Source organism: Panthera uncia (assembly GCF_023721935.1).
Source record: "Panthera uncia isolate 11264 chromosome E2 unlocalized genomic scaffold, Puncia_PCG_1.0 HiC_scaffold_19, whole genome shotgun sequence".
In the NCBI taxonomy this organism is placed as follows: Eukaryota; Metazoa; Chordata; class Mammalia; order Carnivora; family Felidae; genus Panthera; species Panthera uncia.
The window spans coordinates 13,341,301-13,368,040 of NW_026057588.1; the positions used below are offsets into that span (position 1 = coordinate 13,341,301).

Sequence of the window (26,740 nt, forward strand, 5' to 3'; positions counted from 1 at the left end):
TAGAAATTCTTAAGACCATCAGACTCTAAGTGTTAAAAAAAAAAGATAGAATGAGTTATCATTGCAAATATCATTAGTACACAACTAATAAAACATATAAAACACTAATGTATTAATGTCTATATAAATATATTAAAACATATAAAAATATTAAACATAAAAAACAGAATGTATTGTAAAGGCATCTCTTAGTGAGATGGATTCAGCTTTCCACCCAATAGTTCCCTTTATTTTTTTATTTTGCTGAAATATTTTATTTATTTTTATTTTTGTATTTTAAAAATCCTAAGATTTTATTTTTTAATAAATGGAAAGATGTCACATGTTCATGGATTGGAAGATTTAAAAAAAATTCTAAGATTTTATTTTTAAGCAATCTCTACACTCAGTGTGGAGTTCAAACTTAAAACACTGAGACCAAGAGTCCCATGCTCTACCAACTGAGCCAGCCAGGCACCACTTGCTGAAATATTTTAAAGCAAATTCTAGACATACGAATTTTCCCATAAATACTTCAGTAAACATCTGCAACAGATAGCACTTTTTAAGAAACACGCCACAATGCTGTTATTACCAGTAATGAAAATAACACTAATTCCTTAACATCATCTAAAATTCAGCCTAGGTTCAAATTTCCCCAATTGTCTAAATAAAAACAAAAAAAAGTGTGGGGTTTTTTTTTCAGTTTATTTGAATCTGGATCGAGACTAAATCTACACACTGCATTGGGTTGGTTTTTCTTACGTGATTTAAAAAAATTTTTTTTCTAATGTTTATTTTTGAGAGAGAGAGAGAGACAGAGCATGAGTGGGGTTTGGGTTTGGGGGCCAGAGCCCAATGTGGGGCTCGAACCCATGAGATCATGACCTGAACCAAAGTCAGACACTCAGCTGCCTGACCCACCCAAGTGCCCCTTTCTTAAATCATTCGTATCCTATAATAGCTCTTTTCCATTTTCTGCCTACATAGTATTATGAAGTTTTTCAAATGTATAGGAAGATTGAAAGAATTTTGCAGTGAATACTCATACACTTACTAGCTAGATTCTATAGTTGACCATTTTACCGTACTTGATTTATCATATATCTGTCCCTCTATCCATTTTGTTTGTACCATTTATCTATTGGGGGGGGGGGAAGTCATTTGTCCTGCAGAATTTCCTATTTTCTGAATTTGGCTAGTTGCTTCTTTGTAGTGTTATTTAACTTGTCCCTCTATTCCCTGATTCTCTTATAAGCTGGTTATGAGATCTAGAACAGTGCTCCAATAGAACTTTGGTGATGATGGAAGTATTCTGTCCCTGAGTTGTCCTGTATGGTTGCCACCAGTCATGTATTGAGCACTTGAACTGGGGCTAGTGTGACCAAGGAACTGAATGTTTTGTTTTGTTTTGTTTTTAATTTTAGAGAGAGAAAGAGAGCTTGTGAACAAGCTTGGGAGAGAGGGAGAGAGAGAGAGAGGGAGAGACAGAGAGGGAGATCCCGATGCCAGGGTCAATTCCACAACCCTGGGATCATGACCTGAGCCGAAATCAAGAGTAGGATGCTCAACTTACTGAGGCACCCAGTTGCCCCAATCTTCTATTTTTTAAATTTTAATTAACTTACACTTAAATGGCCACAAGTGACTATCATATCAACACAGAGGCTTTATTTGGCTCAGTTTTAGTTTTTTTTAATTTTGTTTCAAGGAAACCACCTGTCTTATAATTTGGAGTGACTGGAGTTTGGAGATAGGACTAGGAATTATTATTCTTTTCCTCTTCACAACACGGGCCAAATATTTTAATTTGCTACTACTATATCTCTACTAGAGAAGGAAGAAGTCAAAACCACTGCATTCACGAGTACATTGCATAGATTAAACACACACTGTACCTGCACGTATGTGTTTAAAATATGTCATTGAAGACATTACAGATAACCACAAACCACAGTTAATTTGGAGTTGAATCTTATTTATCAGGACCAGGTTAATTGTGATATCATCTGCCCCCCCAGGAAGGTCATATCATAGATTATACAGAGGGTTCCTTGCAGCTGGCCGGCTTACGTGTGAGCGCGGGAGCATGTGTGTGCCTGCGTGTGTGTCACCAGGGAGCAGGGACCCTGGATGCTCACGGCTGCTCTCCCCACAGCTCTGAGCTGCCCGCCCCACAGCCACTACGAGGCATGTTCCCGTGGCTGCCCGCTGTCCTGTGGAGACCTCCCAGTTCCTGGGGGCTGCGGCTCCGACTGCCACGAAGGCTGTGTGTGTGATGAGGGCTTCGCACTCAGTGGTGAGTCCTGCGTGCCCCTGCCCTCGTGTGGCTGCATATACCAGGGCGCCTACCACCCGCCAGGCCAGACCTTCCACCCCGGCCCAGGGTGTGATTCCCTGTGCCGCTGCCAGGAGGGCGGCCTGGTGACCTGTGAGCCCTCCACCTGTGGCCCACATGAGGCCTGCCAGCCGTCCGGTGGCATTCTGGGCTGCGTGGCCGTGGGCTCTGCCACCTGCCAAGCATCGGGAGACCCCCATTACACCACCTTCGACGGCCGCCGCTTCAACTTCATGGGCACCTGCGTGTACGTGCTGGCTTGGACCTGCGGGACCCGGCCGGGCCTGGAGTCGTTTGCCGTCCTGCAGGAGAATGTGGCCTGGGGCAATGGGAGAGTCAGCGTGACCAGGGTGATCACTGTCCAGGTGGCTAACTTCACCCTACGGCTGGAACAAAATCAGTGGAAGGTCACGGTAAGAGCAGGGGCGGATCATGAAGGGGAGGGGTCCTGGGGTAGAGGGCGCTGGGTGGGTGGGACATGGGCAGCACTTGGTCCAGGGGCGGCGCTCACATCTGGGAGTGGATGTGGAAGGCACAGGGTTCCCGAGGAGAGGAGGTGCCGGTCAGAGCCCTGAGTGGGGAGCCAAGGAGCGAGGAGGCTTTGGGGACCTGGGACCTGCTCCCACGTGGCTCAGTTTTACCCTCTGTCTGCTCCTTAGTCTCTCCTCTCCCTGCCTCTGACTGTCCCCTCTGAGCATCTCTCCCACCCTCTCTTCCCTTCCCCTGCACCTTCTCTGTTCCTGCCCTAGCCACCTCCCTGGTATCCTGGCCAGCGACATGATGCAATCAGAGGCTGGGCAAGTTCAGGGATGGGAAAGGTTCAAGGACACAGGACAATCTGGGGGTGACCCCCTCACCCCTCGCCAACCACCACCACAACAGTAACAGTAGCTACGGTTTTTACTCGGCTGATCCCTGACTTTGTTGGCCGCTGAACACTTCACATCCACGGTGTCATTTCATCCTTGCTGCCAGAAGTACCATGATTTGCTTTATTCTTTAGAAGGGGAGGTCCCATCATTGGCCCAAAGTCCACCAGCAAAGACACAACTTGAATCCAGGACAGCATGCCAGGAGACTGCACGCTGGACCTTGGGCACACCATGGTGCTTCTCTGACTGAGAAGCACTTGGTCTCCTATGGAAGCTGGAGGGATTCCACGCCCCACCCCCACCCCCGCCGCCCCAGAGATCTCACTAAAAGGCAGGCACATGACCCTTGTGCTCATGCAGTATGGGCAATGAGGATGCTGAAAAATAGCTGACTTTTTCAGGTGCCCGTATGCACTGGCCGTGCATTAGATGCTTTAATCGAGTCCCTGAGGTAGCACAGGCTCCTAGGATAGCACCTGACATATAGTTGGCTGTGAATACACATGAGTGGTTGGTGTTATTTGCATCTCACTGAATCCCCCAGCTTCTCCTTGAGGTGGAAACTATTATTATACCCGCTTTACAGATGAGAAAACTGAGGCACAGAATAGGTCACTTGTCCTTAACTGCTCCCTGTCCCTGCTTGGGAAGTATGGCAGGTGACTATGTTTTGGGGAGCCTCAGACAGGATTGTGTCTTATGCCTTCTCCTCTGGTTCCTTATACTTCCAAAAGAATCCGATGCTCATCATGTCTGTATTAAGGAAGGATGAGCAAGCCTGTTAATCAGGGGTGGATTTATGAGGTTTTGTTGGTGCCCAGCAGCCTTCAGTTAAAACCACTGGTTCTTGGCTCGGGGGTCTGATGTTCATTTCCCATTAGCCTAATGTTCCACCCACTGATGCTTAAAGCAAAAAGCCTCAGCACCCACTTACTTGTCAAAATAAAATCTTCCGACCGTAGCTCGTCACAGTAGCAGATGCTCCCAGAACACCCATTCTGTGCCAGAATTTGTAAAGTACAAATATCAATTTATCTAATCCCCACAGCAACCCTCTGGACCCCACTCTGTAGATAAGGAAGCAGAAACCCAGCGAGGGGTCCTCACCTGCACAAAGTTACAGAAAGAGTAAAGGGCAGAGCTGTGTTGGAACCCAGGCCAGTGGCTCTGGAGTCCATCGCTGCGTTCTTGATCAGTAAGTGGTGAATTTAGGGGTAGCTGGTGAGCATGTTACTCCTTCGAAACCTGTACGAGCTTCCCCTGTGGCTGCTGTAACAAGTGACCACAAGCACGGTGGCTTAGAACAACGGAAATGTGTTTTCTCACTGTTGTGGAGGCCCGAAGTCCAAATTCAAGGTATTGGCAAGGCTCTAGAGGAGGATCCTTCCTTGCCTCTTCCGGCTTCTGGAGGTCCCAGGTGCTCCTTGGCTCACAGCCACCTTCCTTGTCTTTGTCTCCACGTGGCCTCTCCTCTCTATCTCCTCTTCTGGTTCTTATCATTACATAAGGAAACTCGTCACTGGACGTAGGGCCCACCCTAATCCAGGATGATCCTGAGATCATGACCCTAAGTACATCTGCAAAGACTCTTAGTCCAAATGAGGTCATATTCAGGGCTTCTGGGGGGGCATATCCTTTGGAGACCACCACTCCACCCACTACAAAGACTCGACCATGCTCCCCATTTTACAAATATGGAAACTAAGGCCCAGAGAGGTGAGGTCACACGGATCTCCAGTGTCAGGCAGGGGCTCGACGAGGGTCTGCCCTCTCAAAGTGTGCCCCTGACGCGTGGACTATCCCGCCTCCCAGGTGAACGGTGTGGACATGAGGTTTCCCGTGTCGCTGGCCCAGGGCCGGGTCCGTGCCTTCCAGCACGGCTCGGACGCTGTGATCGAGACCGACTTTGGCCTGCGTGTGGCCTACGACCTCGTATACAACGTGCGGGTCACCATCCCAGGCAACTACTACCGGCAGCTGTGTGGCCTGTGTGGGGACTACAATGGTGACCCCAAGGATGACTTCCGGAAGCCAGACGGCTCACAGGCAGGCAACCCCACCGAGTTCGGCAACTCATGGGAGGAGGCGGTGCCAGGCTCTCCCTGCCTGCCGCCACCCACCTGCAAGCCCGGCGGGGACTGTAACTCGGACCTGGAGTGTAGACCTGAGCTGCAGGAGAAGTACCAGCAGGAGAAGTTCTGTGGGCTCCTCACCAGCCCCACTGGGCCGCTGGCCGCCTGCCACAAGCTGGTCGATCCCCAGGGTCCCTTGCAAGACTGCGTCTTTGACCTCTGCTTGGGCGGTGGGAACGAGAGCATTCTCTGCAGCAACATCCATGCCTACGTGAGTGCTTGCCAGGCGGCCGGAGGCCACGTTGAGTCCTGGAGGACCGAATCGTTCTGTCGTGAGTAGAGGGCAGAGAAGGGAAGAACAAGGGGCAGAGGGTGGGGAGACTGAGGCACAGAAGGGGCAGGACACTGGGCCCTGCAGCCCCTCCCTCAGAGCCCCTGGGAGGGAGCTCTGACCAGTACCCCCTCTTTGCAGCGATGAAGTGCCCCCCCAACAGCCATTATGAGCTCTGCGCAGATACCTGCTCCCTGAGCTGCTCGGCACTCAGCGCCTCCCCACTGTGCCCGGAGAGCTGTGCCGAGGGCTGCCAATGTGACTCCGGCTTCCTCAGTAACGGCCAGGCCTGCGTGCCCATCCAGCAATGCGGCTGCTACCAAAACGGCATCTACTACGAGGTAGGAAGCCGGTCATTGTGGTCAGAGCCCAGGGCCTCACGCTGGACCCTCTCCCACGGCCCGTTGCTCCACAGCCTGTCCACTCAGCCTCCTGAATGTCTCTCCCACCTGTCCCCTCCCCCCATCATGGCCCCACCGTGGTCCAGTTTGTCATCTCCCACATGTTCCCTCCATGCCTTCACTTTTGCTCCCTCTGGGTCACCTCCCTGATGGCAGTGGGAAGACCTTTCTCGAAACAGCCATGGGTCCTGCAACTTTAAACCATCCCCTGGCTCCCCGGGTCTAGACTGTCTCTGTGACACAGTAGATAACTCCGTCTGCTTCCCTCTCCAACCCTCACCCGGTTACTCTTTCTTTGACTTGACTGTGTGTGTGTCTGTCTGTGTCCCTCAGAAGACCGCGAGCTCTGTGAGGGCAGGGCCCCTCTCTGCTGCTCTCCTCAAACAAATGATAGTGATGATAAAAGCAAATAGGTAGATGGTGCTTCCTACATGCCGGTTACTGCTTTCAGTGCCAAATCCACAGCATATGTGCATTACATGTACATATGAACTTTTTACTTATTAAGAAAATTTTCAAACATGCAAACGTTAAGAGAACAGTGTAACTCTCCATGTACCCCTCACTCAGCTTTAGCGATAACCACATTTTCCTGATCTTGTTTTGTCTCTTATCCCCGTTTCCTCTCTAATCTGGATTATTTAAAGGAATTCCCAGGGCACCAGCGTGGCTCAGTTGGTTGAGCATCTGACTCTTGATTTCAGCCCCGGTCAGGATCTCAGGGTTGTGGTATCGAGCCCTGCGTCAGGCTCCGTGCTGAGCATGCGGCCTGCTTGAGATTCTCGCTCTTTTTCCCTCTGCCCCACTCCCCTGCTCACACTCTCTCTCAAAGTAAAAAATAATAATAATAATAAAGGAACTCCCTTTTCATTTCCCCTGTACCTTATATGTATTAACCAAGTTATACTACCATAGTTAGGTGCTATGATTATCGACTGCTTACAGATGAAGAAACTGAGGCATAAAAGGTTAAGCAATTTGCACAGTGATACAATTTGGAAATAGCAGAATGAGGCTTCAGACCCAGGCAATTTGCTCCAGGGCCTTTGCTCTTAATTCATGTTACACCGTTTCTCATATACAGCAGACATTAAGTGGATATTTTGGAAAAACGAGTGAGTGAGTGAGTGAATGAATGAATGAATTGGACCCCAAGGCCATGTGGTGCCCTAGTTGCACAGACAAGGGGCCACTCTGCTGAAAGATGTTCCCTTGATGTCCTCTGGACCCTCTGTCCCCGGGACACTGGAGATGCCAGTTCAGCTCCCACCCTGATGGCCGTGTCCTCTGTCCTCACAGCCGAACCAGGTGGTCCTCATCGACAGGTGCCAGCAACAGTGTGTGTGCCACGCCGGAAAAGGCCTGGAATGCCAGGCCCACAGCTGCAAGCCAGGGCAGGTGTGCGAGCCCGCAGGAGGTGTCCTGAGCTGCGTCACCAAAGGTGCTGGGCTGGGGCTGGGCCCCGTGGGGCTGGGAACGGAGGATGGGGACTCTGGAGCAGCGGGAGGTGTGAACCTAGATTTTCACAGTGGGTGGCACAAAGGACTAAGGATTGAGGTCTCCAATCTGGGGCCCCCAGGGCTGGGATTCCCAGGGCTAGGGGCACAGGCCCTCCAGGCTGGGAGGTGGAGTTCTACCTTATGGTAGAATGCAGGCTTTGGGGACCCTCAGGGCTAGGTTCCCTAGGGCAGATGTCAGAGACCCTTGGCATAAGGCAAGGACAGGCAAACTTTTTCCCTAAAGGGACAGATGGTAAATATTTGAACTTGCAGGCCTTATAGTCTCAGTCATAACTACTCAACTCTGCCACTGTGGCATGAAATCAGTCATAGGCTATGTAAGTGAGGGGGTGAGGCTCCAATAAAACCCTCTGGTATTTATAAAAACAGGCAGCTGGCTATGCCATAGTTTACTGACCACTGGTATGCAGGATTAGGCTCAGGGCTTCTAACACCATCTCCCCTTCACGGTAGGGGAAATCAGGACCCCCAGGGACAGAGACAGAAAGCATAGTCCTGAGGTCTCAGGTAGAGACCCCACGAAGGCTGGGGTCTTAGATACAGGACCCCCCTCCAGAAGAGGATCGGGATTTATAGGGAAACAATCTCAGACATGGGCCCCCCCCCCCAGATTAAGTCTAAGTCACAGAGCTGCCCCCCCCCAGGACTGGTTTCTTAGGGTGAAGGACAGAGAATAACTCCTTATAAATAGATAAAAGAATGGGGCCTCCAGAACTGAGACCCTTGGTGCCACTGGACAGGATAATAGGGACCCAGGTCTTGAACATGGAAAACTCTGGGGCTGTGGATGCCCTCATGGATGCCCTCAGGGCTGGCATCACAGATACTGGGACCCCTGGGGCTGGGTTCTGATGTAGGGACCCTAGAGTTTAGGTCTTGGCAGTCAGGTACTCGGGGCGTGGGTCTCAGACAGCAAACTGCAGGGCCTTGGCCTTGGATGTGGGAGCCTTTGATGGGGTCTTAGACACAGTCCACCACAGGGCCTGGATTTCAAACATGGGGGACCCCCAGGGCTTGGTCTCAGATGGGAAGCCCCTGGTGTCTGTCCTCACCTGCAGGAGCCCTTAGCCCCGGGGCAGAATCCCTGGGGCAGACCGGGGCTGAGGCTGGGGAGCAGCCGGCCTGTGCTGGGCAGTCCCACAAGTTCCTCTCTCCCTGTCTCCAGACCCGTGTCACGGTGTGACCTGTCGGCCACAGGAGACGTGCCAGGAGAAGGATGGGCAGGGTGTGTGTGTACCCAACTACGAGGCCACGTGCTGGCTGTGGGGCGACCCGCACTACCACTCCTTCGATGGCTGGGACTTCGACTTCCAGGGCACCTGCGACTATGTGCTGGCGGCCGCCGGCTGCCCAGGGGTCAGCGCCCAGGGCCTGACCCCCTTCACCGTCACTACCAAGAATGAGAACCGGGGCAACCCTGCTGTGTCCTTTGTGAGGCTCGTCACCGTGTCTGCCCTCAGCGTCAACATCTCCATCCACAAAGGCGAGATCGGCAAAGTCCGGGTAAGTCCTGCAGGATGGTCTCTTGAGCCCCCTAGTTGGGGAGAGGGGTCCTGCCAGCCACAGTTAGGAGCTGAGGGCTCTCTCTCCACCTAGGCCTGAAACAAAAGGACAGCAAAAAGCAACAATAACAGCCACAAACATCACCTCTCTGTGGGGTATTAAAGGAGTCTAGCCCTTTGCTAAGGGTTTTGATGTAGGACTTCAGCATTAGCCTTTTTAGAGACCTAGGCTTGAATCCAGTCTCTCCCTATGAGCCGTGTGATGTTGGGCAAGTGACTTTTCCTGGTGGTCCTCAGTTTCCTCACCTGTGACAGGGGGATCCAATGGCACATGATAAGTGCTCAGCTGACGGTCTGACCCGGGTGAGAGGCCATGAATGTTTGTGAGGGAATAAGGGAGCGGCCCAGAGCCTCCAACGTGGAGTGAAATTCAAGGAGATGAGGGAGAGAGGGGAGGCAGTGGGGGGAGACGGGCCACCCTTCTTGCCCATGGCAATGGAATTGGAGATTAATGGCCGTTCACAGGGAGAGAGAGAGGTATGGAACAGGGTAGGCGCTCAATAAATGATGGTGAGTGTGCCGAAGAGATGTCCAGACACTTGGAGATGCACAGGAAAGAGAAAGCGTACACACACAGAGATGCAGAGTCAGTGCACGTGTGAGAGAGACACAGAGAGGGAAGGGAGACCCAGAGAGAACAAGAGATACAGAGTAAGAAAGAAACTCAGAGAAAGAGAGATCCAGAAAGAGAAATAGGTGTAGATGTAGAGAGAGGGAGAGACAACAGAGAGAGAGGAAGGGAGGGAGATGGAGATAGGGAGACCCAGAAAAAGCAGCAGAGCAGGGTTTTAGCAACGCCCACAACGTCAAGTGACCTACACCCGTGGCTCGTGAGGAAGGCCTTGGCAGCTCCCAGCCACGGCGCCGTGAGGGAGGGAGGCAGGGGGCCAGAGCTGGAGCCTCCCCGCCTCCAGTGGGCTCTGTTTGCCTCCTTCCCCCCTCAACCCCCAGGTGAACGGTGTGCTGACAGCGCTGCCTCTCTCTGTGGCCGAAGGACGGCTCTCAGTGACCCAGGGCGCGTCGAAAGCGGTGCTGGCAGCCGACTTCGGGCTTCGGGTCACCTATGACTGGGACTGGCGAGTGGAGGTGACGCTGCCTAGTAGCTATCACGGCGCCGTGTGTGGGCTCTGCGGGAACATGGACCGCAACCCCAGCAACGACCGGGTCTTCCCGAATGGCACCGTGGCCCCCTCCATACCGGTCTGGGGCGGCAGCTGGCGAGCTCCAGGCTGGGACCCGCTGTGCTGGGATGAGTGTCAGGGGTCCTGTCCAACGTGCTCTGGGGACCAGCTGGAGGAGTACAAGGGCCCTGGCTTCTGTGGGCCCCTGGCCCCTGGCGCGGGAGGCCCCTTTGCTGCCTGCCATGCCCAAGTGGCTCCTGACAGCTTCTTCAAGGGCTGCATTCTGGATGTCTGTCTAGGCGGTGGGGCCCATGACATCCTCTGCCAGGCCCTGGCCGCCTATGCTGCTGCCTGCCAGGCCGCCGGGATCGTCATTAAGGACTGGAGGGAGCAGGCCGGCTGTGGTGAGTGTCCGGGGGAGCAGAGCAGGAGCTGAGGGGGGAGGGGGTCCCAGTCTTTCTGGATCTTTGTGTCTGTTTCTCTCTGTCTGTTTTTGCCTCTCAGTCTCTTGGCGCTTATCTCTGTGTCTCCCTTTGATTGTCTCTCTGTCTCTCCGTTTCTCATGCCGTCTCTCCTGGTCTCCGTTCGAGTCTTCCTCTGTGTCCCTCTCTCTGTCTGTCAGTGCCTCTTGCTGTTTCTCTCAGTCCCTCCGTCTGTCCCTCTTTGTCTCTCTCTGCCTCTGTCTCCTCCCCTTCCTCTGACCCCACCCCCCGACAGCACTTTCTCTCTTTCTCTCCCTCCCACTCCTCCATCCACTCCTATAGAGATGTCCTGCCCCGAGAACAGCCACTACGAGCTCTGTGGCCCACCCTGCCCAGCCAGCTGCCCGTCCCCCGCGCCCCCCACGACCCCAACGCCATGTGAGGGCCCCTGTGCCGAAGGCTGCCAGTGTGATCCGGGCTTCGTGTTGAGTGCTGACCGTTGCGTTCCCCTGGACGGTGGCTGTGGCTGCTGGGCCAACGGCACCTACCACGAAGCTGGCAGTGAGTTCTGGGCCGATGCCACCTGCTCCCAGAGGTGCCACTGCGGGCCTGGGGGTGGCTCATTGGTCTGCAAGCCTGCCAAGTGTGGGCCGGGTGAAGAATGTGCCCTGCTGCCCTCTGGCCAGCACGGCTGCCACCCTGTCAGCACAGCTCAGTGTCAGGCCTGGGGTGACCCCCATTACATCACCCTGGATGGGCACCGATTCGACTTCCAAGGCACCTGCGAGTACCTGCTGAGTGCGCCTTGCTCTGCACCACCCAAGGGTGTCGAGAACTTCACGGTCACCGTAGTCAATGAGCACCGGGGCAGCCAGGCCGTCAGCTACACTCGCAGCGTCACCCTGCACATGTACAACCACAGACTGACCCTCAGTGCCCGCTGGCCCCGACAGCTGCAGGTGAGGGGTCTGGGGCCAGAGACGAGCCCTGGGGTTGTCTGGGACAGTGAGGGGTCTGCCATTCCCCTGATTACCTTTCACAGGTTAGTGGGACGTAATGGGGGGAGGGGGTTCAGAGTATAGGCCTTGGAGCAGCAGGTCTTCCCCATTTAAACTAATAAAGTTAGTTTATTCTTTTAGTTTAACCTTAGTTTACTCCACTATAAAATGGGTCTAATAATAGTACCTGCCTCAGAGGGTCCTGTGAGGAGGCAGTGGCATCGTGTCTATAGAGGCTCCTCCTCCTCCTCCTACCATCCTTATTATCACACAGTGTAGATCACTCACTCAGGGTTCCACCCCATTCCCCACCCCACCCCCCCGTAGGTAGTGGAGTCAAAATTCGAACCGGTGCCCGCGCCGTTCACGACCCCCACCCCTACCCGGTACCCACAGGTGGACGGCGAGCTCGTAGCACTGCCCTATCAGCTGGACTCGCGCCTGCGCGCTTACCTGAGTGGCGCCGACGTGGTGGTGACCGCCGCCACGGGGCTCTCTCTGGCTTTCGACGGGAACAGCTTCGTGCGCCTGCGCGTGCCGGCGGCGTACGCGGGCGCCCTTTGTGGCCTGTGCGGGAACTACAACCGGGACCCAGCCGACGACCTGCAGGCTGTGGGCGGGAACCCCGCAGGCTGGCAGGTGGGCGGCGCGGAGGGCTGCGGGGAGTGCGTGCCCGGGCCGTGCCCGCCCCAGTGCACGCCAGAGCAGCAGGAGCCCTTCGGCGGCCCGGACGCTTGCGGCGTGATCTCGGCCCCCGACGGCCCGTTGGCGCCCTGCCACCGACTCTTGCCACCGGAGCACTACTTCAAGGCCTGCTTGCTGGATGCCTGCCAAGCCCAGGGCCATCCGGGAGGCCTCTGCCCTGCCGTGGAGGCCTACGTGGCAGCCTGCCAGGCCGCGGGGGCCACGCTCGGCGAGTGGAGGCGGCCGGATTTCTGTCGTGAGTACGGATCCACGCGTGGTCCACACAGTGGGCGTCTTCCCGCCTGCCCTCTTCACACGGCTCTTAGACAAGAGTCTTCTCCTCCGTGGGTCCTGTCAAAAGTACACCGTGGCATTTACCCACGGAAATGCACCAGGTCACATACTGCAATGGCAGACACTCAGGCACACCTGGTCAGAAACCCTAGGTGCTGGATCCTCTCCGGGATTCGTGTGCTCAGATATCCTAGTCAGATAGACTGGGGTGGTTGACCCTGTCACAGATAGCTATTCAGCGAGGTGCCCTTGGTCAGAGAGACCTAGAGAGTTACACCTGGTCAGATGCACCTACCCTGTTTCAAATACTGAAATCCACAAGGTCAGATAGAATTGGTCTGATAACCTCAGCCAGGGACCCTTCCGGTTAGAGACACTCGGGCAGATACTCCCAGGTAGAATCGTGACCCTGACAGAGCCCCAGGTAGATATCCACAGGCTCACGGTCAGAGTCCAGGGCAATTCCCCCCTCAGGCACATTTGGTCAGATTTATCCTGTCAGCTTCACCCAATCAGATATACGTGGTCAGAGTCCCACTGACACCAACCTTGTCCGAGACACTCCATCAGAGGCTCCAGGCCAGACATCCACAGTCAGGTGTATTCACACCAGAGATACGGGATACATTTGGTCCCGCAGCCCGGTCAGAGCCACCCCCCAAGATACCCACACGTTTGGTTCCAATCCCGCATATCTTGGTCGGATGTAGGTGGTCAAATTCACTTCATCTATAGAAATTTTTGATCAGGCCGACCCACGACGTGGTCAGAGAGACTTGGTCTCCACCATCCCCACACCGAATCCCCCAGTTAGATGTACTGGATCAGACACTCTGCTCAGATCCCTGGATGGATTCGCTCATGAAATATTCTCAGGCAGAACATGCAGATTCCCCTGGGCCGGTTCTCCCACTCTGTCACCCCCCCCCCCCCCCCCGGGGCCCTCCCTCTGCCCTCCCGGCTCATTCCCCTTTTGTCCCCACAGCCCTCCAGTGCCCTCCCCACAGCCACTACAAGCTCTGCGGTGACTCCTGCCCCGTGAGCTGCCCAAGCCTCTCTGTGCCCGACGGCTGCGTGCACACCTGCCGGGAGGGCTGCGTCTGTGATGCCGGCTTCGTGCTCAGTGGTGACACCTGTGTGCCTGTGGGCCAGTGCGGATGCCTCCACGAGGGCCGCTACTACCCTCTGGGCGAGTCCTTCTACCCAGGCCCTGAGTGTGAGCGGCGCTGCGAGTGCGGGCCGGGTGGCCAAGTCACTTGCCAGCAGGGCGCGGCCTGCGGACCCTACGAGGAGTGCCGAGTGGAGGACGGTGTCCAGGCCTGTCACCCTACAGGCTGTGGCCGCTGCCTGGCCAACGGTGGCATCCACTATGTCACCCTTGATGGGCGTGTTTATGACCTGCACGGCTCCTGCTCCTACATCTTGGCCCAAGTCTGCCGCCCACAGCCTGGGGACGAGGACTTTGTCATTGTGCTTGAGAAGAACGCGGCTGGAGATCCCCAACAGCTGGTGGTTACTGTGGCTGGCCAGGTGGTGGTACTGGCACGGGGGCTGAGGGTAAGTAAGCGGACGTGGCCTTACCCTGGGGGTCTGAAGGGGACGTGGCCCCACTCTGGGGGGGGGGGGGGGGGGGGCGGGTTTGGAGGGGGGAAGGGCCCCCCCCGGGGGGGTGGGGGGGGGGGGGGCCCCGCGGGGGGGGGGGGGGGGCGGGGAGGCAGGTTCTGAGTGGGACAGGGCCCACCCTGAGGGCTTGAGGGAGATATGACCCCAGTCCAAGGGGACTAAGGGTGACACAGATCTGGATGTCTGAAGGTGACACAGTCCCACCCTTGGGCAGTCCAAGGACATGGTACAACCCCAAAGGGCCTGAGAGGGACATAGCTCCACGCCAGGAGTCTGAGGGGTCTGTCTCACCTGTGGTACTGTGAGTCCCTGACCCCCCCGTGGCCTTTCCACCCAGGTCACCGTGGATGGCGAGGCTGTGGCCCTGCCTGTGGCTGTAGGTCGTGTGCGGGTGACCGCTGAGGGCCGGAACATGGTTCTGCAGACAACCAAGGGACTGCGGCTTCTCTTTGACGGCGATGCCCATGTCCTCATATCTATCCCCAGCCCCTTCCATGGCCGGCTCTGTGGCCTCTGTGGGAACTTCAACGGCAACTGGAGCGACGACTTTGTCCTGCCCAGTGGCGCCGTGGCCCCCAGCGTGGACGCCTTTGGAGCCGGGTGGCGGGCGCCCAGCTCCTCCCAGGGCTGTGGCGAGGGCTGTGGGCCGGGCGGCTGCCCTGTGTGCTCAGCGGAGGAGACGGCGCCCTATGAGAACATCCAGGCCTGCGGTCGGGTCCGGGACCCCCAGGGCCCTTTCGCGGGCTGCCACGCAGTGCTGAACCCCTCTGAGTACTTCCGCCAGTGCGTGTACGACCTGTGTGTCCACAAAGGCAACACCACCTTCCTCTGCCGCAGCCTGGCCGCTTACATGGCGGACTGCCAGGCGTCCGGTGGGGCCGTGAAACCCTGGAGGACAGACAGCTTCTGCCGTAAGTGTCCAGGGGAGCCCCTCGGAAGACTCCAGACCAGGCTCAGGGACTCCTCCTGACCTGCTCCTGTCCTGTCTGCCTCTCAGGAGCAGTGCCTCCCTCTTGAAGCATGCCCCTCCCACACTCCCCGCCCCCAGCTTCTCCCACAGCACTCCCTGTCTGCTCCCCCCCTGCCCCGCTGACTCTTTCTCCGGCTCCCTGCGGGGGCCCACGCTCCTGAAACCACAGACAGAGCTCTTTCTCAGGACTCATCCTGAACCCTTTCTGTGGGGCCCTGGGAGGGGTGGTCAGACAGACCAGTAGCTCACATAATACAGCCTGAGTCGGGGCGCCTGGATGGCGCAGTCGGTTGAGCGTCCGACTTCAGCCAGGTCACGATCTCGCGGTCCGTGAGTTCGAGCCCCGCGTCAGGCTCTGGGCTGATGGCTCGGAGCCTGGAGCCTGTTTCCGATTCTGTGTCTCCCTCTCTCTCTGCCCCTCCCCCGTTCATGCTCTGTCTCTCTCTGTCCCAAAAATAAATAAAAAACGTTGAAAAAAAATTAAAAAAAAAAAAAATACAGCCTGAGTCTGTGACTCACCTGGGCCCCCCAGGATGGGGGTACATTTCCTTGAAACTCCCAGGGCAGGGCTGTGTCTCCTTCATTCTCCGCAGGACAGCACCCATATCAGGGGCCGTCATCCACCCCTGTGGCCTTAGATTTGTCCTCAGTGCTGACAGGGGACACTGTCTTCGGCCCTGACCTCTCTCCTGACTGCCAGCCTCGGGGGTCCAGTGGTTTCCTGGACACTTTCCCCTGGGTGTCCTTCGGGTCCCTCACACCTGCTGTGTTCCCATATGACATCAGCATCTCACCCCAAACCTGACCCTCCGATTCTCTGACCCCAAGTCTGCATCTCCGGACAGCCGCACCATCCATCGATTGCTCAGGCAGAGCCCAGGGGGGTCCTCACAACTCCCTGTTTTGGCCTCATCCGGGCCCTGACCTTTCTGTCCACGCCTCCGCCTGCAGCCCTGATCACACACTGCACTGGGACTATCTTTTCCACTGATATGAGCTCCATGGGGCAGGGCATGAGACTGTCTTCATAGCTGGTGTCCCCAGCATGCCAGCCCAGATCCGGTATGTGGGATGCCAAGGGCAGGGCCCGACACCCACAGGCCTGACCCCGCCCTCTCTCCTCCCTCCGCAGCGCTCCAGTGCCCTGCCCACAGCCACTACTCCACCTGCACGCGCTCCTGCCAGGGCTCCTGTGCCGCTCTCTCCGGCCTCACGGGCTGCACCAGCCGCTGCTTTGAGGGCTGCGAGTGTGACGACCGCTTCCTGCTCTCGCAGGGCACCTGCGTCCCCGTGCAGGACTGCGGCTGCACCCATGACGGCCACTACTTGCCGGTGAGCCCGGGCTGGAGGTGGGCAGGGAGGGTAGAGGAGCCCGAGGGAGACTCAGAGCTTCTCTGCCGACCCCCTCAAGGATGGGGACAGAGAAGCCACCTCCATTTCCCAGTGGGGTGACTCAATGCTGGTAAAGTGTCTTAGTTTCCTGAGGCTGCTGAGACAAAGGTCCGCAAGCAACCTTGGTGGCTTCAAACCAGGGAAATTTTCTCTCTCACAGTTCTGGAGGCCAGCGTCAGAAATCAGGGTCACTGGGGCAAAATCGAGGTGCGGGCAGGACAGCACTCCCTCCAGAGGCCCCAGGAGAGAATCCACTCCTTTCCTCCCCCCATTTTTGGTGGCTGCAGGCCTTTCTTGTCTTGTGGCCACCTGACCCCAATTTCTGCCTCTGTGTCCCATTTCCCCTCCTCCTTGCCTCCTTGTGTGTGTCACAAAACCTCCCTCTTATAAGGATACATGTGATTGCATTTAAGGCCCACCCAGATAACCCAGGGCAGTCTGTCCATCTCAAGATCCTTAATTTCTCACATCTGCAAACACCCCTTTTTTCACGTAAGGGAACATTGACTGGTCCCAGGAATTGAAACCTGTTATATTTGGGGGGCTGTTACCCCGCCTCCTACAGTCCCCTCATCTGAGCCTTTCTTCATCTAGAACACGGGGTTAATCATCATCCATGCACCATGGGTATCTGAGGATCCGGTGTCATTGTGCCTGAAAGGTCCCTGCCGGGCACCGGGCCTCAGCCTCCACCTTCATCATACGGTACAAATGCCAGCAACATACACATGGTGCAGCAGGTAGTGAGGCTGGCAATCGTTTCATGATAGAAGTTGAAAATTTGATTAATTTTTGTGCTTGATGTTTTCTGAGCTCTTGCTGTGCGCCAAGTTTGTAACAGATATTAATTCATTGAATGATCCTTTTTTTTTAATATTTATTTTTGAGAACAGAGAGAGCAAGCACAAGCAGGGGAAGGGCAGAGGCAGTGGGGGGTGGGGTGGGGTGGGCAGAGGATCCGAAGCAGGCTCTGCGCTCACAGTACAGAGCCCAATGCGGGGCTCAAACCCACAAACCGTGAGATCATGACCTGAGCCGAAATCAGACGCTTAACCAACTGAGCCTCCCAGGCGCCCCGAATTCATTTAATGATCTTATGCACCAGGCACTATCGCAACAAAGAGAAGTCAGCCCAAGGCTGTCCGTTAGCAAGCGGGGGTGCTGGGATTGACACCCCAGCAGCCTGGACCCACCTTCTGAACTACCAGGCACCCTGCCCCCTCACAAGCCTATTTACCAAATAAAGGAAAGATGAATGACCACATTCCATACTTGCTCATCCCCATTTTATTAATGGCGGTAAGATAGGCTAGAAGGCCTGGAAGTTCAAGCCTTCTGGGGAAGGACATGCCAAACTTCTCCTTCCTCCAGGTCTCACTGCCTCCAGGAAGCCCTCCCTGATCCCCTAGGCTGGGTTACCCCTGTGCTTCCCCCATCCCAGCCCTGACAGCTCTGCCTGTGCCAGGTTTCCTAGATTCGTGAGTCTGGCATTCACCAGAGAAGTCTGGGCTGGGGAGCCATCCGTAGAGAGATGGTATTTATCTCTTTTGTTACATCTGTTCTTTTAATGTTTTCAGACATTTATTTATTTATTTATTTATTTAATTTTTTTGAGAGAGTGTGCAAGTGAGCAAGGGATGGAGAGAGAGAGAAGGGAGAATCCCAGGAGGGGCAGAGAGTCGGGGAGAGAGAGAGAGAGAGAGAGAGAGACAGATAGAGAGAGAGAGAGAGAAAGAGAAGCCTGGCTTACCCAGGGCTCATGTTTTACCCAAAGCAGGGCTCAAGCTCACCTGAAGTGGGGCACGAGCTCACCTGATGTGAGACTCAAACTCATGAACTGTGAGATCATGACCTGAGCCAAAGTCAGATGCTTAACGACTGAGCCACCCAGACTTTTATTTTTAAAGAATCCAAACTTAAGAAAACTTGCAAGAATCGTACAAAGCACTCCCAGATACCTGTCGTTTAAGTTTCTTGTTGACCTTTTGACACGTTTGCTTTCGCAACCTCTCTGTGTAAGTTTGTATGCACATTTCTTCTGAAGCATTTGAGAGTATGATGCTGACCCAGTGTCCCTTCGCCCCTAAGTACTTTAGCATGCACTCCCCAAGACGGAAGTTCATTTACAGGGTTATGATGGGATTAACTTCCAAATCAGGAAATGAACACTGATGCAATACTCTAAAAGATTGTATTTGAATTTTACTGGTTGTCCTCATAATGTCCTCTACAACGACTACCTGCTCCCCTGCGCCAGAGTCCAAATGAGGATCAGACGTTGCTTTCGGTTTTTATGAAATCTGATGAGGTCATCAGGTAGTGAACATAGAGAAGGTGGGTCAGCTGAGAGCCAGCTGGAGTACAGTGGCATCAGCTGGGATCATTGTCTCTCTCCCATGGGGTCTCATCCTCCAGCAGACTAGCCCATGCTTATTCCTATGGTGGCTGGGCAGGGTTCCAAGAAAGAGAGAGAGAGAAAGCTGTAAGGTCCCTGAGGTGCAAGCTTGAATTTGGTACAAGCATTGCTTCTGCTGCATTATAATAACCAAAGTATAGTTGTAAGGTGAGCCCAGATTCGTGGGGGAAGGGGAAGTAAATTTCATCTCTTGTCTTTTTTTTTTTAATTTTTTTTTTGAGTGAGAGAGAGAGAGAGAGAGCACGAGCCGGAGAGGGGCAGAGAGAGAGAGGGAGACCCAGAATCTGAAGCAGGGTCCAGGCTCTGAGCTGTCAGCACAGAGCCCAATGTGGGGCTTGAATTCACGAACTGTGAGATCATGACCTGGGCTGAAGTCAGACATTTAACCGACTGAGCCACCCAGGCGCCCCGTAAATTTCATCTCTTAAAGGAAGTTGCTGCAAAATCATTCTGCATGGGTCCAGAAGGCTGGAGGATTGTGTCGGAGGTTCCGATCCATCACACCGCAGTAACCTGGCCCCTCTCTCTGTGCACAGGTGAACTCCTCACTGCTGAGCTCAGACTGCAGCAAGCGCTGTTCCTGCTCCTCGAGCACCGGCCTGACGTGCCAGGCGTCCAGCTGCCCGCCAGGCCGCATATGTGAAGTCCAGGCTGAGGCCCGGGACTGCTGGGTCCCCCAAGGTCTCTGTTCCCTCTTGGTGGGTTCCAACCTCACCACCTTTGATGGGCTCCGCAGAGCAGTCACCTCCCCTGGCATCTATGACATGTCTTACCGCTGCCCGGGACTACAGAAAACCATCCCCTGGTACCGTGTGGTCGCTGATGTCCAGACTTGCCGTGGCGGAGTTGAAACTGTGGGCCAGGCTCACATCTTCTTCCAGGATGGGCTCGTGACTGTGAGCCCAAAGAAGGGCGTGTGGGTAAGCCGGGGCATGAGGGGGCGGGGGACTGTCTCCCCTGGGTTTTTGTTCTTCCTGTTGCAGTGTCCCCACAGTCCTGGCTGCCCATCTGTCTTGCATTTTCTTTGTCCAGATCTCCACAGTTTAGTCTCTGGATTTGTGTTGGTCTCAGTATTTCAAACCTAGTCCCTCTGTTCTGGCTGAGTTCTCGAGGAGCAAAAACACGCTCAAGCGAATTAGTAGTTTTGATAATAGTGTTCATTGAAACTCTGTTGGTCGCAAGTAACAGAAAAGGAATTCAGATTGCCTTGCGCAAAAAGGAATTTACTAGCCCACATAACTGGAAAATCCAGGGAGAGAGCCTCAGGAGTGGCTGGATCCAGGTGCCCTGGCAGTATTATCTGGATTTATGCCTCTGTCTTTTAGACTTGCTGTTCACCAAATCCATTTCATTCTCTGTGGTTCCCCACAACATACCCACAAGACAGGTACTGCTATTATCGACATTTAACACAGAGGATAAACAAGGGCCTAAGAAGGTGAAATCATTTATTTAAGTAATTCAGACAGTGCCTGGGATCCCACCAGTTTTGAACCCATCAGCACCAGGCTCTGTTCCCAACGACTTTGATGGGAACAAGATGCTGGTGGTAACCGTGGCTACAAGGGACCGAGATGGTTTCCAGGTGCTCAGTGGGAACTTGCTCTGGACTCTGACAAAACTGGGCCACTGATCCTTCCCTCACCTGCCCTTCATCTTGCTCTTCGGGACCCCCTCAGGCCTGTCATTGTTTGCCTCCAGGAGTCTGCTCCAGCCCCGTTGCCCCCTCCCTTCTGCCCCTTGACTTCCTCTCACTTAGAGCTGCCTTGCATTTACCAAACTCCATAGCTCTCACGACACCAATTTCAAATTTCTGAGAGAGGATCTGTTTGGCCAAACAGAGCTGATGCCGGCTTACGGTCTAATCATTCATGGCCCACGTGACAGAGACCCTGACCCAAGCATGGATGTCAGGCCACACTAAAGTCCCTAGAGGAGCACGTCCCTATTTCCATGACCTGTTTGTTGATTGCAGAGACATCCACCGGGGTTCTCTGGATTCAGGGGAGAGATACAGCTATGATCCATGCACGCCTCCCTCAGTGGATGGTCTGTGTCCTCCCACCAACACACGGAGATGGTCCAAGACTCAGCCCTGCTGGAAGCAGGGAGGCTTGAGTTCTCTCTTTAGGGTAATCAGGACCAATTATTCCTTTTCTCTGGCCATCTGCCTGATACATAATTCAGGTTAACAGACACCTACCCCTGACCTTCCCTTGCTCCTCTATCAAGAAACAGTTCTCTATATGGCAGACAGATGCTCTAGAAATGTGAATCAGATCAGGGGTAGAACTCTACGGTGGCTTCCCAGAGCAGCATTCCAAACTCAAGCCACCTGCCTGCCTTGGCCTACAAGGCTTTGTGTGATCTGACTCCTGCTGGCCTCCAGCCCCACTTCCTGTAATTCCTTCCCTCATTAGCCATGCTAATGATTGGCCACACTGGCCTTTCTGCTTTTTGTACAGCAGACCAAGCTTGTTCCCGCCTTGGGACTTCACATTGGCTATTCCCGCCGCTACAGGGCTCTTTGCCCAGATTGTATGCATTGACTCCTCTCACCCTCCAGGTCTCAGTTCCAGTACTCCTTCTACAGTAAGGCCTTTTCTGACCAGCATACTTCTCGATATCTGAAGTTATCCATTATTTGTGTTTATTGCCTTTCTCCATCACTAGAATATAATCCACAGGTGGACAATGGTCCCATCTGTCTTGATCACCACTTTGTCCCCAGCAGATGATTCCCAGGAAAAATTTGGTTTTGGGAATACATTCGGCCCTGTTCCCTCTACAACAGGCTAGGTGCCGAGTGACACAGATGTTCTTTCCTATCTTCTAGCCAGCCAGCCATCCATCCATCCACACATCCATCCATCCATCCACACATCCATCCATCCATCCATCCATCCATCCATCCATCCACCTATCCATCCATCCAGGTATATCTACCTATCTTTCCAATCATCTGCCAGAGGAAGACCCAGACCCAAAACATTTAGAAAAAAAGAACTTTTCTTTCAAAGAAGGTTTTCCAGAGCATCTAACTTTATAAGGATTAACTCATCAGTGAAAAGAGACAACAGTTATTTAAAGGAAAAACTCAGATAGGGTTACCAAGGTTACTGAGTCCACAGCTTATGATAGAGAAACAGGAATTTTCTCACATAACTGTGATACTTTCCAGGTCATTATTTGTCTTTAGACATCAGCATTGAAAAATTAAGTCATGCAATTGCTTTTGTTAGAGAACCAATAACTTACAGGACACGCTTAAAGCTTCTTTTATTTTGAAAAGTAGAACAGGATGATGCTGGGGTTTGATCATGTATTTATCTGTCTGGTATAAAGTGCTCCCCACCATCCTGGCTGCCCTTAGAATGCTTTGTGCATGACCATTTATCCACTGATGCGTCTCTTTGTCCATCTGTCCTCTGTCCTTTGAACCTCTGCCCAAATCCCCAGCTAGCTGTGTATGCATCTCTCCATTCAGTGCATCCATCCACATCTTCATTGCTTTCAGCACCTGCATCTCTTTTTTTGCTCCTTGAACTTCTTGTCTTGCTTGGAGTCTCCATCCTGGTAACACTCTGTGTTTTCCTCAACCACCACCAGGTCAATGGTCTCCAAGTGGCTCTCCCAGCTGAGGTATTAACATCTGTGTCCGTGCGTCAGAACCCCGATGGCTCTGTGCTAGTCCAGCAGAAGGCAGGGGTCCAGGTGTGGCTTGGCACCAACGGGCAGCTGGCCGTGATGGTCAGCAGTGACCATGCTGGGAAGCTGTGTGGGGCCTGCGGAAACTTTGACGGGGACCAGACCAATGATGGGCATGATTCCCAGAAGACAACATTGGAGAGCTGGAGAGCGCAGGACTTCTCCGCATGGTGAGGGATGTAGCATGGAAGCCAGGCCACTTGGGGCAGGGGCACTGGGGCCCTCGTGGGAAGCAGAAGGTCGGGGTAGGTGCTCAGTCTGCAAGAGGAAGTGCTAAGAGTCTGTCTTTTACAGTCACAGCTGATCAGCCATCCACCAGGAATGAGCACTTCAGGACCTGATCCTCCTGGAGACTGAAATAATTAGAGAGTGCGCAGTGTCCCTGTGTGCCCCTACCCTGTTCTACCCCTTTGATGAGCCACTGAGGCCACCTGTGAAAGCACTGAATAAATATCTTGGGCTAACCTGCATGCTGATGTGTGTGCCTTATGCCTTCTCCTCCATGACTCTCCTTCTTGCACAGCAGCTGTCAGATGCCTGGGGCATCTGGCACACAATGAATATTTATTGGGGGGTGAAAGGATGGGTGGATGGATGGATGGGTGGATGGGTGAAAAGGAGGGGGAAGGGAGGGAGGGAGGAAGGGGACATGAATGGGTGAATGAGGGGTGGAGAAATGGGAAGAGGAGGAAATGGATGATTAAAAGAGTGGATGAAGAGAAGATGAACAATTGGATGGAGGGAAGGGTCAAAAAGGGAAAGAGAGGGGCTCCTGGGAGGCTCAATCAGTTAAGCGTCCGACTTTCAGCTCAGGTCATGATCTCGTGGTCTGTGAGTTCGAGCCTCGCATCAGGCTCTGTGCTGACAGCTTGGAGCCTGGAGCCTGCTTTGGATTTTGTGTTTCCCTCTCTTTCTGCGCCTCCCCTGTTTGCTCTCTATCTCTCGCTGTCTCTCAAAAAAATAAAACATTTAAAAAAATTTTTTAATAAAATAGGTCCTTTCAAAGGTAAGCATACTCTTACAATAGGACTCAGTCACTTGACTCCTAGAACTCTTTACCAAAAAAAAAAAAAAAAGAAAGCATATTTCCACACAACTATCTGTACATGAATGTACCTAGCGGCATTATTCGTAATAACCAAAAACTGGAAACAACTCAAATGCCCATCATTGTGTGATTCCATCTGTAGGAAATGGGAAGACGGAAGTATTCTGAAACTGGGTCAGGTGATGGTTGTACAATTACATAAATTTCCTAAAATTCACTGAACCATACATATACTTACAGATTTTATGATATGTAAATTATGCTTTGACGTATCATTTAAAAATTAACATGTTGCCGATACTACTAATAGAGAAAATAAGAAAATGGGAGGGGCGTCTGGGTGGCTCAGTTAGTGAAGCATCGGTCTCTATGATCTCGGCTCAGGTCGTGATCTCACGATTTGTGGGTTCCAGCCCCACGTCAGGCTGTGCCCTGACAGTGCGGAGCCTGCTTGGGATTCTCTCTGCCTTCCTCTCTCTCTGCTCTCCCCCAGTCATGCTCGCACGCTCGCTCTCTCTCCCTCAAAAACAAATAAATATTTAAAAAAAGAAAAAGAAAGAGAGAAGGAAGGAAGGAAGGAAGGAAGGAAGGAAAGAGAAAGAAAAGAAAGAAAGAAAGAAAGAAAGAAGAAAGAAAGAAAGAAAGAAAGAAAGAAAGAAAGAAAGAAAGGGAGAATGAATGGATTCAGGGCACGTGGTAGGATTGGCTGGGCAGTATTAGGGCCCACTTGGGTTTGTCATCATGAATCCAAAGTGAGACCAGCCAGCCAGAGTGTGGGTTTTTCTCTATCCACATTCAGCTGCCAGGATGCAAGTGCAGAGGAGAGAGAGGGTAGACTCAGTTGGGTAAAAAAAAAAAAGAAAAGAAACAAGTACAAAGCGTGAGGGTATGAGCCACGGAGTGGTAGTAAGGATGGATGAGGAATCATCCTGGGCGGTGGGAATGGTGTGATCATGAAGGGGGTGAGGGACAGGGAAGAGGTTAGTTTAACGGATTGATGGCCGAAGGGTCATTGGAACAGTAGTTTTAGAGGGCGTGAGTTGGAGAGACCTGACGCGATGGGCAGACACTGAGACGCATGGAACTAGATTCTGAAGGGGCTGCGGTTTGGGCGGGGGTATTGCTCTCTGGGAAGGGGTCTTTCTCCCCCACTGGGCTAGGACCTCTGGGCTGCCACAGTCACCACTGTGTCCCCACCCCACCTGGGGTGTGAGCATGGGAAGGAAGGGTTGGGTGGAGGACAAGATCACTAGAGGAGAGAAGGTCAAGGCACTGAGGGGCCAGAACAGTTGAAATCACCAAGAATCACGTAAGAGGAGCCTGATTGACAGCAGGCCCGGAGCAAAAGTTATGAGGTGAGCCGCGGTGACTTTGGAGAACAGGCAACAGGAATGGGAGCTGGGGCTACAGTGTGAGTGCACAGACTTCAAAGTCAGAGGCTTAGGGAGGAGGCAGAGAGGACACGGTAGGAAGATGCAGAGGAGAGTTTATTCTGGAGTTCTGGGAGCTAGGCAATGAGGAGCTAGGAGGGTCTCACCCCATCTGCAGGCCTGGTGGCTTGAGGGCTGAGTTGAAGAAAACAGCCCCTTCCTGGAAGGGCTGGACGGAAGGCATGCCTTCCGGGCAGAACTGTGTTGCGGTCAGAGCAGGAAGCTAAAAGGTAGGTTCAGAGGGAGTTGGGCATAGGAGAAAACTGGGGAAAGCCCTCGGTGCTCCCCCCTTCTCAGCCCCGGGTGTTCTGTACTGTCCCCATCCTGGCCCCGACCACTCTGGGCTGACACTGTCAGGGCACCTGTCTGCTCCAAGAGGGCGGGGCCTAGGACTCTTGCAGCCACCATTGTGTCCCCGGCACCAGACCAGAAGGCGCCCACTGACTACTCACCGGAATTGCCAATTTCAGGTCTGCGGAGCAAGCTGGCAGGTGAAACACCTCAGAGCCAGGAGATGGTGCCAGGATTCCAGAAAATAGGGCTGGCAACCCTAAATCTGCCCTGTCCTCTCAGTATTTTCGTCCTTTAAAAAAAGATCCTGTTAATTGGAAGGGAAATAGTAAAAATCCATAAGAAGTAGGTGACATGATCCCCAACTGGAGCCATCTGATTATTACACAGCCTCCAGAAATGCCGAATGAACTTAGCAGATTCTCCATCTTAATATTTAAACAGATTTTCAGAAATGCTTCTGTGTGGCTGGAACACCCCGCACATAGAACGCAAAACAGCATGGGTTTTTTCATTCACTTGGTAACATTTACTGAGGACTTTCTCTGTGCCAGGCCCAGTTCTAGGCACAGAGCGATACAGCAATGAATGGAACAGACTGGTGCATTCTCTTGCAGGTTTTTAGTAATTTCTCATAGTAGCACTTGTTTGGCTTTGCGGGATGAATATTAACATCATTAAATTACAAAGCACAAAATTCCCCCACGCTTACGTAGACTCTGCTCACTCCTCACTCCTTCCTCTGCCTGCACCCTGACGTCGTCTATCCTCATCTGCTGCCTGATCCACTGCCTTAGGCCCCTCCTTGGTCTTCCTGCTCTCATGGCTACTTCCACACTGTTTCCCACATGCACTGTGATCCCCTGTCAGATCACATCCCTTCTCAGTTCAGGAAACTTCCATAGCTCCATGTCACTCCGAGTAAAGGGCAAAGTCCTCGTCATGGCACAGAAGGCCCAGCGCAACTTCCCATGTTACCTCCCTGCTCTCCTCTCCTTCCACTCTCCCTGCTAACTCTGCCCCAATCACACCCCTCTCTGCGTCTCCAACCCTCCATGCCCTTCCTGCCTCAGGGCCTTTGCACCTATAATCCTCTCTACCTAGAATTCTTTTCCCCCCACGTAGGTGCATGCCTCACTCCTCACCTTTAAGCTCTTTGCTCAAATCACCTGATGCATTCCTTGACCACTGATTAAGAAATGTCACCGCCCCCCCCCCCCACAGTTCTATTTTCCTTCCCTTCTGTTATTTTCTCCAAAGCACTTACT

The 26,740-nt window shown here is 53.4% G+C and overlaps 1 protein-coding gene across 1 annotated transcript in view; it reads left to right on the forward strand.

Annotated features, from left to right (window-relative positions):
- Positions 1-23,173, forward strand: part of FCGBP (Fc gamma binding protein) — a 39,776-nt gene extending 16,603 nt beyond the window's left edge. Inside the window, exons 7-20 of the mRNA XM_049621119.1 lie at positions 2,138-2,730; positions 5,002-5,593; positions 5,734-5,933; positions 7,293-7,434; positions 8,679-9,016; positions 10,027-10,600; positions 10,961-11,577; positions 12,013-12,556; positions 13,580-14,151; positions 14,555-15,128; positions 16,320-16,519; positions 19,532-19,915; positions 22,605-22,873; positions 22,998-23,173. Coding sequence (XP_049477076.1) covers positions 2,138-2,730; positions 5,002-5,593; positions 5,734-5,933; positions 7,293-7,434; positions 8,679-9,016; positions 10,027-10,600; positions 10,961-11,577; positions 12,013-12,556; positions 13,580-14,151; positions 14,555-15,128; positions 16,320-16,519; positions 19,532-19,915; positions 22,605-22,873; positions 22,998-23,007 — 5,609 coding nt within the window. The 3' untranslated portion in view covers positions 23,008-23,173. The remainder of the gene's footprint in view (positions 1-2,137; positions 2,731-5,001; positions 5,594-5,733; positions 5,934-7,292; positions 7,435-8,678; positions 9,017-10,026; positions 10,601-10,960; positions 11,578-12,012; positions 12,557-13,579; positions 14,152-14,554; positions 15,129-16,319; positions 16,520-19,531; positions 19,916-22,604; positions 22,874-22,997) is intronic.
- Positions 23,174-26,740: the final 3,567 nt, after the last annotated feature.